This window comes from Micromesistius poutassou (assembly GCF_964030765.1).
Source record: "Micromesistius poutassou genome assembly, chromosome: 13".
Lineage (NCBI taxonomy): Eukaryota > Metazoa > Chordata > Actinopteri > Gadiformes > Gadidae > Micromesistius > Micromesistius poutassou.
Genome location: NC_140283.1, coordinates 11,548,430 through 11,562,963, shown reverse-complemented (window position 1 = coordinate 11,562,963; position 14,534 = coordinate 11,548,430). Strand labels below are relative to the sequence as shown.

Here is a 14,534-nt window from a genome sequence, read left to right as displayed (position 1 = left end):
TATTGTGGTTCAGTGATAATGTCAATGATCATTGTGCCATATTTCAGATTATACAACACATATTACACATACATTACACACAATATCATAATAACTATTAGTATCATTGTATTTTTATTGACCAATGTTATGAAAAAAGGGTCGTGATTTATTATATTTTCTAAATAACAATAAATAGTTTTGTATATGTTGTATATTGTCTTAAAGCTAGGGTTCTCAAATAAATTGCCTAACCTAGCTTTAATTGATTCAGATTATACTAAATTAAAGTGGTGTATATTTACATTCATATTGTGGTAATTTATTTTTCAAGTGGATCTGATTCGAATTTAAAAACAGAAAAGTAGTGATCTATTTCAAATGTATCCCTCACGAGTTCAAAGGGAACTACATCGGCGGTTGATTACTTATGACTTGATTCGACATCCGACTGTTGTATGTTGTTGTACCTCGTGATCTCATTTCCACTAATCACGGGAGAGGAATGCTTTTGGAGATTGTAGACCAGCAGCAACAACAGAAAGCTAGCCTCTTACATATTCACAGAAACGCTCTCACGATCATGACAGCTTCGTTATGAGATATTGGGAGCCATGGCCGGTTGGCATGGAACATCTGTCTTCTCTGTGCTCCAAATGATTTGTTTGTTACTGATTTTTGGTTTCACAATCGGTAAAAATCTGCACAAATTTGCCGACAACAACTCTTGTCAACCCAAAAGACCTCCAGTAGTTATAAGTAAGTATGCACTGCTTTCTATAAATAACTATTGTTTCTGTTTTGTTTCTGGACAAAAGCAACAGATGTGTAAGAGTTTAGTAGTGTGTATGTCACATGAGTCCCTTATTTGTATGACTGTAAACAGCTAGCGATGGATCTGTTGCACGCGACTCTGAAGGAGGGTGAATGTTGACAAGCAGAGGTGGTCATATGTGGTCGTGGTCATATGACTTCATCGGAAGTTGCATAAACAACTTTTTTACGTTTTTATGGATGTAAATGAACGACCCAGCCTTTTCTAACCTCGAAAAGCACGTTTAACCAACAGCTAACATCAAGTATAAAAATAATTCGCAGTTGTACTGTTTCCTAATCTTTTAGAATAAAGATTTACTTAGTTCTGTTTGGCCAGGTTCCCACAGGCGCATGCGCTTGCTTTTCGGTGAACTCGCTTGATACCGCTATCTTTATGTACTCGTTCTTACTGTATTAGCTTTTCAAAAAAAATGTTTTATCTTTTGTACGGCTACATTTAGATCAGTATTTGTGAAGGTAAAGGCCCCAATACACCCTTACGAAGGCTGAGCCCTCTGTAAGCAGATTAGACGTATGTGCTTAAATCAATACCGTGCTATAACAATATCATTCCCCGTATCAGATAAAAAAACAATTGTCCCCCTGTCCTGAAGCTAAGTTAGTTTGACCTCATTATTTCTAACTATTTGGTGAAGTTTCCTATCTTATTCCACTGTCCAAAGGTTAAGATGTTGAACAATGAAGCTTGACTCATAATTGCATTTCTTAGTCATCATTAGTAAATTGTTTCTACAAATTTAAATACGTAATAGACATGGGGTTTGCAATTTCTTATCGAAATAGAAAGCCAAATTGTTTTTTTTTCTTTTCAATAGAATAAATAACAGTATATGATGCCAGGCAAACTGGTAGGTCATGGACCCAGTAGGTTGTCCAGATTCTCCATGACAGACAGAAAATATACTAATATAAACATCAATGCAAATTTTACTAAATGTTTTATAAAGTTGTATAAATAAGTTAAGCTATTTATTATTTGAATCTAAATAGATTACACTACATTTTAAATTGACCATCTTTTCAATCATAACCATCATCAATCAGCATTTTCAATAATTTCTAGCCTCAATTATGAAACAACTTTTTTTTTTGCAGTTCCTGGAGACCTTGGGAACCAGCTAGAAGCGAAGCTAGATAAACCCAGTGTGGTCCATTACATCTGCTACAAGAAGACTGATTCCTTCTTCACCCTATGGCTCAACCTTGAGCTACTGGTCCCAGTAGCCATAGACTGCTGGATAGACAACATAAGGTATGCCATTTTCACACACACACACACACACACACACACACACACACACACACACACACACACACACACACACACACACACACACACACACACACACACACACACACACACACACACACACACACACACACACACAGACACACAGGACTTACTCAAGTTCAAATAACCAACTCACACCATTACTTAATTTAACTCAACTTTACACATGTAGTTGGAAATGGCAATACATAAGTGACTAGCTTGATCAAATATTAGGAAGTGACTAGCAGAACTGAAAACAAGGTATAGGTGTACCGAGCACGGCCTTTGTACAGAGTACGGTTAGTATAAACCTTGATGACCTCAAGCAAGCTATCAGCCTACATAAGACAAACTAACCTTTGAGGCCCCCTACTCTGGTCAAACACATACACCCCATAAACAACCACTTACTGAAAACCAGGGATGGGTTTGAAAAGTCCAAGGGCCACATGTATAATGTATGATGGGTATAATATGTCAGGTGTACAAGAACCGAAGAAGTGCTACTGCCTTCATTTTGGTAGTTTTAGGTATTTGAAAAATTTGGTTAGTTTGAGACAAACTCTGAAAGGAAACAGAAATTAAACGTTTTTTAAAACGTCGGGGCAGGAGCTCTGACTCAGCTCACTTCCTCCCAAAATGTAGATCTGGTACAACATCCTATTTTCTGCATAAGTGGGTTGTGTGTTTTGGTTTAACCCAGGTGTTCAGGGTCTGATGTGGTAGACCGTATCACAAGCAAGTCCTTCTGGGTGGATAGTGTCATAGAGCATGATGGCCTTGAGGTGTTTCACAAGAGATCCCATTCTGTCTTATTGATGATAACTAGACTCGGCTCATCCACACTTCTACAGAAGTGGGGACAATGAGTACTTCCTTTAAAACAGAGGCCTCTCAAGCATGTGATTTGTTTCTGCGTGTGTGTGTGTGTGTGTACACATCACAGGCTGATCTACAACACAACAACCCACTCCACCTCGGCTCCGCCCGGTGTGGACATACGAGTCCCTGGGTTCGGAAAGACCTATTCGGTGGAGTACCTGGACCCAAGCAAAAGTAGCCTGGGTAAGACACACGGACTGTGATACCACAAATCTGTTCTTGTGTTTGACTGTTGTGATTTTTGGTCTTATAATACCTGTATTAATGCTTGTTGTGTATTTGTTTGTGTTGTCTTGTGTAGGCATATATTTCTTCAGCTTAGTACAGGCATTTGTGGAGTGGGGTTACACCAGAGATGATGACGTCAGAGGGGCTCCCTACGACTGGAGAAAAGCACCCAGTAAACACAAACACACACACACACACTTTCTGCTAGAACCACTCATTTCCCCTTGAAGTCTGTTCAATGCTCATGACATTCATCTCTCTCTCTCTCTCTCTCTCCAACCGTCCCTCAGATGAAAACAAGGCGTACTTTCTGGCACTGCAGCAGATGATCGAGGAGATGGCGGAGAAGGCTGGGGGGCCTGTGGTACTGATCGCTCACAGCATGGGCAACATGTACACCCTGTACTTCCTCAATAACCAGCCCCAGGCCTGGAAGGACCGCTACATCAAGTCTTACGTGGCCCTGGGAGCCCCCTGGGGCGGCGTGGCCAAGACCATGCGGGTGGTAACCTCGGGTGAGACAAAAAACACCAGTTCACTCACCAATAGCTGGCTATGCCATTTTTAACAAATTGCACCAGATTTGTAGTTGTCTTAAATCGTACCTACAGCCCGTTTTTTAATGTCAAAAGCGAGTGTGAATATTGATTGAAAGATGTATCGTGCAGGTGACAACGACCATGTTCCCGTCATCAGCCCCTTGAAAATGCGTTCCCAACAACGCAGTGCCACCACCACCACATGGCTCTTCCCTTACGCCAACACCTGGCCCAAAAACCAGGTATGACTTTTCCATTGGTCTATGCTCACTAAATGACTGTCTATCAATTATTTTACAGCAATCTGTTTCCATTTTGTGTATTATGCTCTAGAACTTCCACCTATGAGATCTGGGCAATTTTGACATAAAAAACGACATTGTCTTCCTTAGGAGCAAGCTTGTGGGGTATCAAAACCTTATGTGCCTATTTAATTGAATGAGCTGTATCTCTAATAGCCAACACCACAAAGTAACTTAACGTCTTCTGCCTAGGAAAAAGCCTCATAATTTTTCCTCTCTACCCTCTCCCCCAAAACAAACCACCACCACCCCCAGGTCCTCATCCAGACTCCTACCAACAACTACACCGTGGCAGACTACAAGCGCTTCTTCTCTGACGTGGGTTTTGCCGACGGCTGGCAGATACGCCAGGACACGGAGCCACTGGTCTCGGACCTGGCCGCGCCCGGGGTGGCCATCCACTGCCTGTACGGCAGCGGCGTGCCCACACCCGAGACCTTCCGCTACTCCGACAAGTTCCCCAACGCAGAGCCCGTGGAGGTGGTGATGGGCGACGGGGACGGCACGGTCAACCTGCGGAGCGCCACCCAGTGTGCCCGCTGGGTGGGACAGCAGCGTCAGCCCGTGAAGCTGCTGGATCTGCCCGGAAACGAGCACGTCGACATGCTGCTCAACTACACCACCGTGGCCTACATCAAGACCTTGCTGTGCACCCCATGAAGCACAGCGAGGAACTCTTATACATAACCGAACACTGTTACTACTTTTAACCCGTGCTGGCTTGAAAGGCCACTTTTTAGAATGTTCAAACACACGGTCCATTTAGCCTTGCTGTCCCGTGCAGTCGATTTTAGAACATTGTTAATGCAGTGAATTTTTATTCTAATTAAGTCAAAATTGATTGTTTTACAGTTAGCCAATTACCTTTTTTCAAACAAATATATTAAGATCTCAAAGACAATTATACGTGCTATTATAATAGCACCTATGGGAATACATTTCCTTAAAAATATATATACTTTTAAATTAGTTGCATTGGACCTTATCTTTCTGTTTCAATACATTACCTCAAAATTGTTTTCTTCAATTGACTAGTAACTTTCTTTTGCTTTTATTTAATTGTGCATGCTGCTGATATTCATGTGAATCCCGATTTTCTGTTTTTTCAATTTTTTTTTTTACAAAGTACTGCCTAAAAGCTCATTTTTTGTGTACCAAACTCCTGCTCCTAGTTCATTCTCAACACACTTTGTTGTATGCATTTTATAGACTACGTGCTCAACCTGTACACCAAAAACACAAAGCCAAATATCACAGAAGCATACTGCTCATGGACTAATGATGTAGGAGTTATTTTCGCAGAGAGTAATGGAGAACTTGTAGCCTTTTGGTTGCCATGATGTTTATGTACTATAATTAATCACCATTGTGTACTTTTCAAAATTCAATGTTTGTACATTTTGCATTTGAGGATCACAGAAGCTTATATTAACACCTTGTGCACCTCCAAATAAGTAGTGATACTTGTGGCTTCTATACAGATTGTAAATTAAACATTTACTGAATCTTAAGGCTTTATTTACATCTTATAAAAATATATCATGTGTTTCATTAACATGTTAGGCTTTCCAGACTTTGTTGATAGATATTGCATTTAGCTGGGATGTATATACAGTATGTGATGTGCTAAAAATAGGTAGGTTAATATTTTTCGATAACCACATCACCACTTTTTAGTGGCTGCTAGAACAACCAATGTCTTCCAGTGCTACGCTAATGTCTGTGGAAGAAGTCTGGAGCCTTTTAACAATTATCTCTTGACATTGTTTACTTTCCATTTCCATTTGAAAACATCATGGCTCATCTGTTTGTCATACCGCCAGTGTTTTACTGCTCCCCTGTTAAAAGATCAGGTTTTCAGGACTCCAGAGGAAAGCTGAAGGTCTTGTTTCCTGCCCTGCAGCGCAGCTCCTGACAGTCCAACGTCAGCAGGAACGGACCCTCATCATGGTGGTCAATCAGACCCTTTAAAAATAAGTAAATAAGGGACACAAATAATTTAGAAGCTCTTAAGCTACATGCAGATGTATGCATGGGTTAGTTTATGTCGACAATGGATCAAGAAGTCGTTTCTATCATCAAATGTTAAAGTTCTGTATACATTAACCTTTAATTTGCCTAGGGTAGGGGCCTACCCTTGGCAATGCATGCCAAAAAACAAATCTAGCAATCTATACCGTTTTTGTTTTCTTACCACATTCATGTCAGTAAATGGACATGAACGTCTTTGAGCTGAAACCAGAGGCACTGGACCAACCCCAGGCTGTGTGAACGTTTCAGTTCTCAATACCTGTAATTCCTGAAGGCAATCTTTCACCTGGGCTGTGAAGTCTCCAACGCACCAGGCTAAACTCACGTGAAACGATGGATCCTAGAGAAGAGGGAAAAAAGAAAGACGAGGGACAGAAAACTATATAGAGTGGTTTAAATAAAGTTTTGCTGTCTTACAACCAGTTTATCTCCATAGATTCACAATGTTCCTGAAAAGTCACAAGCAATTACCTTATAGAACGTGTCAAGGCGAAATTCTATCATAGTTTTGTCCACCATTTTCATAATCTCTGCCAACTGAGCATGTCCAGCAGACACTTCCATTCCCAAAAATGTCCTGTAGGGGTCACACACAGGCTTCATCAACAATAACAAAGACAGGGCAAGACATGGGCAAACAAAAAGACAAGGACCACTGGACAACTAAGAGCCAAAGTAAAAAAAAAAAAACGATAGCAAGAGAATATAAGCCTGCTGATTACAAACTATATCTGCAGTTGTTAATTTTACCTGGTTCTCTCAGCGTTACTGTAGACCCTGAGCGATCCTGCTGAGCAAACGAACCTGGCAAACAGAGACACCATCAATCAATTCCTAACAAGTGAGACACATTCCTGAATAATCCACAACAGATGGCATTGCTTTATTTGGATGATTGCAGCCCTCTTTCATCACCACACCCTTATCTCATTGCTAACCCCTTGCTGTTCCCAAAAATGTGTTCTCAATCACCATGGTAGGGATGATTCACATGATTTATGTCCTAATGGAAAATGGAATAATCAACTGCTAATCATACATTTTAAAATACTTGCATGTTATAGTATCCCATTAACATTCATGTTTATTACTTTAAAATTGCTACAGGTCTCCTACAAATTGACCCAGCCAACGCCAGTCCAGAAGAGCTGTAAGGGTATATCAGGTTCCACATCTATTACTGAAAGAAATTGGAACAGAAAATACCCCCGCCTCCTAACCTTTTGCAGCTGGTCAGGCCGGCCTTAAGGCTCTGTGTGAAGGGCTGGATCCAGTGGTGCTTCAGCACCACTGTCTGAGACACGGTGAGATGGAACTCCCTCTGCTGGGTCAGCAGCACTCCGTGGGCCCCTGCCGCCTCCAGCAGCTCCTCCAGCAGCTCCATGAAGTCCTCGTCTGGGGGGTCTACCAAGATGAGAGTGGTGTGCAGAAGTCAATAGTATATAAATAACATGACAGCCCGGATGGTGCAATGGTAGGGGGCAGACACAAACAACTGCAAAGTTGTACAAATGAAACAAAGGAATTAATTTAATCACATTAGCATTGTCTGCTGTGGAATAATGGATGCATCTGTATTGGCCATTTATTAACAAAATTATCCAGAGACTATGGAACGTGTATGTGTGTGATCTTACATGGAAAATATACATAGGTGGCCCAGTTTCCTCTCTCGTGCTTAAATGAACGGATACGTCCATCATGAAGGGACGTGTCATTATCTGGCCCCTCTTCCTCTGGAAACATGGCCAACAGACAGCCGGGGACAGGCAGTCTGAAGATTCAGAGGATAACAATGAAAATGTTATAACAAATGGCCTCCACACATTGTATGTGTTGTCTGCTTGATATGGACACACCTTGTTTTTGGCCCATGCTGTTCGATTCTAATTTTTTTATTCTCCGAGCGATCATGACAATCCTCTTCAAAGGACCCTGGGCTTGTTCTGCGTTTACCAGTCGAATCTGTTAATTCACTTGCATTCTCAACCTCCTCGTCCGAGCTACTGCTATAGCCAACCAGCATTGTTAATAATTCACTTATGATTTACAGTTTTTATAAGATTTAACGTTAGCGTATAAACTATAATTTACATATAACCCAATGTGTTTCTCAAACACGGTTGTTAAAAGACAAGACGACAAGCAAATGAAAACGTGGATGTTCAAATTCCTTTTCGGAAAATGTTGTACCATCAGTCGCGTGCGTTATGCATTTCCTACGTGAGATGTAAACAAGCTGTCGTCGTTCGCCCTCGTGAAACATTATGCTGCGTTAATAGGTTCCGTTCCATGGTTCCGCTTCAGCACTGCGTTCAAATTATTCAATGCTTCAATTTTTCTGTTAAATTCATAGTAAACCCAATATTTTTTATTCATTTTATATCAAATTAACCCAAACGGATCACTTGTTTTAATTTATTTTATATGTTGATGTTTTGCTTATTTGTTAGCGATCGAGTTCAAGTAAATTCAACACGTTTGCATCTCGCGAGTATAAACAATACATCACACGTAATTCTCCACGGCAATATTGATATGCGTTTTTGTTGCGATCAATAAATATACTTTCTGTAAGCACTGGTCGCCCCTCACAGGGTACCCGATAACTTCTCGATAGCAGGGTTCCGGGTGTGTTTGTGAGCATGCCAATTAGCTCTTCGGATATTCATGTTCCCGTGCTCGGGCAGGATCTCACAAGCTAGCCGATAGCCAGCTAGCGATTTGTTAAAAAATTGTTCTCTTTTTCACAACAATAATAATGGCTTAGCTGTAAACTACGCAGACGAGTACATTTATAGTGTTTGTGCGGGTAGTTGGAGTATCGAATGGGAGTCACACCGATTTTATTGACCAAAATCTCGGGGAAAAAAATCGCCCCTGGAGCCAGTGTTCAAACAAGAGAGCATCGGAGAATCGTCTGCGGATGTGAAGAAGGTAGGTATTTTGGGGCCTAGTTATCAACGACGAAACCACGACTACTGACACAATACTAATATAAATAAACACAAATGGCAAATAAGTATGGACTTGTATTAAATGAGTATTCCTATCCAAATATTTTAACACGCCGATAGATTTGACAAAGCAGTAACTCTGGTTTGCACCTTGCTAGCATGCTAACGATAGCTATTTTCTGTGCCGGACTGATGTTAGCGAGGCTAGGCTAGCTGTTAGCCCTACCTGGTTACAATGAACGCCTGCTTCTGTCTAAAGAACGGAGATGCTTTTATGATGCCTCCCACTTTTCCACCCGAATGATTGAACATATTTATTTTTTTGCGCCGAAAGGGGTGGAACGGAATACTATGTTGCTGATCGAATATTAGAATAATTGATTGTGCTTTTGTAGATGCTACTGATTAGCGTGTGAAGTATTGTTGTTGTGTGAGATACGATTATGTTTTGTCATTTTAATTGGCCAATGCAGCGGCGGGTCATTGAAAAAGTCATATTTAATTGGTACGCATGCATAAAGGAGATGTGGATTCCGAAGGATAATATGAAAGAGTAGTCGCTTGCGTTACCCGCCTTTTTGGTTGCGGACACGGGAAGTTTAAGATATGCCCTCGGTTTCAGAACCTTTTAGTCCTACAGGGTTTCAAATGTCATTGGTTATTTAGCTTAATGTGTGTGTGTGTGTGTGTGTGTGTGTGTGTGTGTGTGTGTGTGTGTGTGTGTGTGTGTGTGTGTGTGTGTGTGTGTGTGTGTGTGTGTGTGTGTGTGTGTCATTTGTACACTTTAAGAAATGAAGACTGCCCTTTGGTCTATTTGACCAGCGTTACAAAGCTCTGGATTAAAATAGTGACTTATGCTATAGTAGTTATATATATATATATATATATATATAAGTACCACTGTACAAAATCTATTGAGAAACTAACACGTTTGTTTTTTCCATACAGGTTTCTTTTGAAGACGCATAAGAGTTGGATTTGTATCTTCATTAGGATAGCCAGGATCTCTGGACTGTTTCATCCGGTCCTCTGTACAGTTACAGAAATAAATTGCAACGTGGTCAACTTCAACCTTTTCCAGTGCCCTTGTGCTATTTGGTGAACAGTGAAAACGTTCCCATTTAATTTCTCACAACCTGCAGCCGTCAATCTGTCCAAACTGTCTTATTCACACCCTAGTTGGGTCCCAACAACCGGCAAGCTGAATCCCTACACACGGGCCCGTATGACAGAGGCCTGGCAGCAACATGCTGTTGCTCCCCCTCCAGTCGTCCATGCCATCCCTCCAGGCGCTGAGAACGCTCTGGGCTGTGCCGTGTACGGTATTGTTCTCCAGCCCGACCCTCCAGCTCTGCAGCATGGCCAGCACAGCCAGCAGCATGGTGGCCATGGAGGAGGGCAGCACAGTCAGCAACAACACCCAGCCCAGGCCCAGCAGCCCACCCTGCAGGTAGGCAATGAAGGAGGCCACAAATGTGGGGCCTGTGGGCACGATATCTCCCATCTCGCAAACCCACATGAGCACCAATGCATGGTCAGTCAGGACAGGTCGTTCCAGTGCACCCAATGTATGAAGATTTTCCACCAGGCCACAGACCTCCTGGAGCACCAGTGTGTGCAAGTGGAGCAGAAACCCTTTGTATGTGGTGTCTGCAAGATGGGCTTCTCCCTGCTAACCTCTCTGGCTCAGCACCACACCTCCCATAACAGCACCAACCCAATGAAGTGCTCGATCTGCGAGAAGACCTACCGGCCTGGTACCTCCGGCAACCCAACGCCCACCACCTCAGGCTCTTCCCATCATACACACGGTAACCGGGCGTCTGCCAGCAGTAGTTCATCCATTTTGCCATTTCCCTCGGCACGGGATAGGCCGTACAAGTGCTCTGTTTGCCAGAAGGGCTTCAAGCATCTGTCGGAGCTCACCCGCCACGAGCGCGTGCACACGGGCGAGAAGCCCTTCAAGTGTGACACATGCGACAAGGCTTTCAGCCAGTCGTCGCACCTGGCCCACCACCAGCGCACGCACAGCAACGAGCGGCCCTTCAAGTGCGCCGTGTGCGAGAAAAGCTTCAAGCATCGCTCCCACCTAGTACGCCACATGTACGCCCATTCCGGGGAGCACTTGTTCAAATGCAACCTGTGCGAGCTGCACTTTAAAGAGTCGTCTGAGCTCCTCCACCACCCCTGCCACCCACAAGGCGCTCGCCCCTTCCGCTGCGCCACCTGCGGCAAGGGGTTCAAGCGCCCGTCCGACCTGCGACAGCATGAGCGAGCACACTCGGAGGAGCGGCCTTTCCACTGTGACGAGTGCCAGATGAGCTTTAAGCAGCAGTACGCATTGGTGCGCCACCGGCGCACCCACAAGGACCCCACCGTCCGACCCTTCAAGTGCAACCTGTGTGACAAGGGCTTCATGCAGCCCTCCCACCTGCTCTACCACCAGCATGTGCACGGCATGGACAACCTGTTCAAGTGCGCCTCCTGCCAGAAGGAGTTCAGCCAGTCAGGAGAGCTGCTGCGGCACAAGTGCGGCGAGCCTTCGTCGGCCTCCCCGGACAAGCCCTACAAGTGTGACGTGTGCGGGAAGGGCTATAAGAAGAGCTCCACGCTGCAGCGCCACCAAAACTCCCACTGCCAGGAGAAGCCCCTGAAGTGCTCCCTCTGCGACCGCCGCTTCCTCTCCTCCTCCGACTTTGTCCAGCACCGATGTGACCCGTCGCGCGAGAAGCCCCTCAAGTGTCCGGAATGCGAGCGGCGCTTCAAGTACGTGTCTGACCTGAACCGCCACCGCCGCATACACACTGGGGAGAAGCCCTACAAGTGTGCCAACTGCAACAAGGGATTTAAGCAGCGGGAGCATATGACCAAGCATCAGGCCACTCACTCCCGTGAGGGCCAGTTCAAGTGCGTGTGGTGCGGAGAACGTTACAGTGACCTGGGCTCCCTGCAGGATCACACAGTGCAGCATACAGCCGAGGGAGGGGGATATCCAGTGCCCTCTTGCATTTAGCTTGTCTTGTCTATGTTCCTTTTTTGTTTTTGTATGTAAACACATCCGGAAGTACTGTACCGCCATTGAACTCGTTGTCCCTGGCAACCCCCTCTCCTCTATATAACGGTTCCCTCAGATCCGTATCAGGTCCCTGCTAATCTTCTACCATAGGAACCAATTTTCTTTGTTTGTCCCTCTATGACTCTTTATTGACATTACATTTTTAGATAGTTAACCACTGACAGAATTTTGTTACTTGTAGATTCGCCTTCTGTAGACTACTGCCAAATACATTTACAAAAAAATTTTTTTAACTGCAGCGATAGAGCAGGGCGACGCAAGATATATTTAATCCCTACACCACACTACTTTTCTAGCACATATATCCAGTTAGTAAGTAAAATCATCTTCAATCACAATTACCTCCCATCAGAAACCAAAAAAAGCTTTTGTAAATAACTAATTGGCAGTAAAGGTTGTTAAAGGGAAATATGCAGGACCTTTTGTTAGTGTGTCCATCCCATTATGAGCTGGCCAACCTGAGAAGCCCTTGACTGATGAGTGTTTTTTTTTATGAAACTCCCTTTTCTCCCTCTATCACTCTGTTCTTCTGCCCGTTACTACCTCCAGAGGACTGTTGCCACCCGTCTCTGGGATGTGGACTGACCCCCCCCCCCCCCCCGCCCCTGTAGAAACAAAGTTCTGAACCGTTACTTTGCTCCATAGTTTCTTCCCCAACTCGGTGTAAATACACCTGCACACAAAATATACTCTTATTTTGACACCAACACATCACACATCCTAGCTTTCCTTCCCCTACCCATCCATACACCCCTACCAAATCCTCCCCAGGGTTTGAGTTTTTATCCTTTTTTATGTATGAAGAAAAAGCGGTATGATTCTCATGCGACCAGTGTTTGTGGGTCCTTGTATTACGTTTTGTAACCGTGTGGGTGTGATTTAGCCTATGTTATTGTGAAATGATTCCAACAAACAGTGCAGAAGCAGTAGTCTTGTCGACACAGACTATATACTACATTGACTTTTGACAAACAAGCAGCCAAAATGGGCCGGTTTCAAAGCTCTGTCCCAGCAGTCCCATTTGCGCGAAAGGCAGACGCAACGAGAGGCGGACATTGTTGTTAAAGACAGACAAACACAGAAGACCCCCCCCGTGTCATTGTTGAAACCAACGCTATTCCTCTGTATAGACTCGAGTAATATGTGACATGACATCTGCTGCCCTGTTTCTGAAAATATCAACACCATCGAGATGGCGTTCCTGTCGGCCGGTCCTTTACGGTTGCTCTCTCAGCTTGTGTATATAATGCAGATGTCATCTGAGCACAATTGCCAGTTCAGTTAGAAAGTGTCACGCTTTTTGTCTTTCTTAGAGAAAAAGGAGAAAAGTAACCACTCTGCAATGACGACTGTTTTTGTACCCCTGCTACTTTTTAGCCGTGTGAGATGTTTGAACAAATATTCTTTTGTTTTGGCTTTTTTTTTTTTTAGTCTCGTATTGGTATGCAATAGGGATCCTCAAAGAGTTCCCTGTGTGTGAGTATGAGAGTGTGCGAGAGAGTGCACTACTAGGGTGATGCAGATCTTCTGCAGTAAAAAGAAAAACATTTGAAATACTGTTATACAGGGATGTGCGGGGACGTAGTACAGTCAGGACTACAACTATAAACCATTTTCCCTTTTGAGGTTTGTTTTTTTATCACTAACCTTTTTTTGCAAGACAAACCTCCATATTTTGTTGTATGTTTTTTTTTTACTCACATAGTTTTTTTTAACATGTGCTCAGCTTGGTCTGTCCGTTGTTGTGGTTTATACCGTAATTCATGATGTTTATTTCTTTGAATGCAATGAGATTCTAGTTCGTTCCTCAAGAATCTTGGTTCACCGGTTGGTTCAAATGTCTGCCATATTGTTCAATGTAGAATGGGGGCTGTTCTAACTGTTCCGTATGTGGGTGACTGTGTGTGTGTGTGTGTGTGTGTGTGTGTGGGGTTGGGGGGAGGGGGAGGGGGATGTATGTATGTGTATAAATATATACACATACATACACACCCCCACACACACACCCTATTATTGAGTGTTGTATTGAAACCTGGTTTGAGTGCAGTATTTTATTTTCCAAAAAAAAAAGGAAATGAAAAAAAAAATAAGGAGGTTAGGGGATCCAACAACATTTGCGATAATTTTTCTTTGGGCCTTAATGTGAGGCTACGGTGCCTCTTCGTCCCTGGTTTGGAGAACTCCCCTCTACCTTGTTCTGTCCTTATACCTGACACCATGACTTTCGGGACAGACGGCATTCTCTGCAGTTTGATCATTCTGGCTTAAAACAACGTGCCAGGCAAAGGTCTGGAATTCAAGTGAGGAGGTTAAAGTACTGTGTATGTGTCTTTCTTTAAAAAAGTTTTTCACACTTGTGTTTTATATTAATTTCATAATTAATATTCTTTAAAACAATATGAATAATCTATATTCTTGATGGAGAGACCA

The 14,534-nt window shown here is 43.3% G+C and overlaps 3 protein-coding genes across 3 annotated transcripts; 2 read left to right on the top strand and 1 right to left on the bottom strand.

Annotated features, from left to right (window-relative positions):
* Nucleotides 1–497: 497 nt before the first annotated feature.
* On the top strand, nt 498–4,715 carry pla2g15 (phospholipase A2, group XV). The gene is made up of 7 exons (XM_084476908.1): nt 498–738; nt 1,912–2,068; nt 3,036–3,154; nt 3,273–3,371; nt 3,490–3,714; nt 3,868–3,980; nt 4,296–4,715. Exons 1-7 carry the CDS (start codon nt 594–596, stop codon nt 4,698–4,700), a joined length of 1,263 nt encoding a protein of 420 aa, XP_084333034.1. The 5' UTR covers nt 498–593; the 3' UTR covers nt 4,701–4,715.
* A 1,169-nt stretch (nt 4,716–5,884) lies between these two features.
* Nucleotides 5,885–8,304, bottom strand: usb1 (U6 snRNA biogenesis 1). The gene is made up of 7 exons (XM_084476909.1): nt 7,931–8,304; nt 7,709–7,845; nt 7,292–7,475; nt 6,822–6,875; nt 6,543–6,648; nt 6,331–6,411; nt 5,885–6,005 (listed from the first exon to the last, which is right to left on the bottom strand). The coding sequence occupies exons 1-7, from the start codon at nt 8,095–8,097 to the stop codon at nt 5,898–5,900; spliced, it is 837 nt and encodes a 278-aa protein (XP_084333035.1). The 5' UTR covers nt 8,098–8,304; the 3' UTR covers nt 5,885–5,897.
* A 382-nt stretch (nt 8,305–8,686) lies between these two features.
* Nucleotides 8,687–12,717, top strand: znf319b (zinc finger protein 319b). Its single transcript, XM_084476897.1, has 2 exons — nt 8,687–9,008; nt 9,977–12,717. Exon 2 carries the CDS (start codon nt 10,254–10,256, stop codon nt 12,039–12,041), a length of 1,788 nt encoding a protein of 595 aa, XP_084333023.1. The 5' UTR covers nt 8,687–9,008; nt 9,977–10,253; the 3' UTR covers nt 12,042–12,717.
* Nucleotides 12,718–14,534: the final 1,817 nt, after the last annotated feature.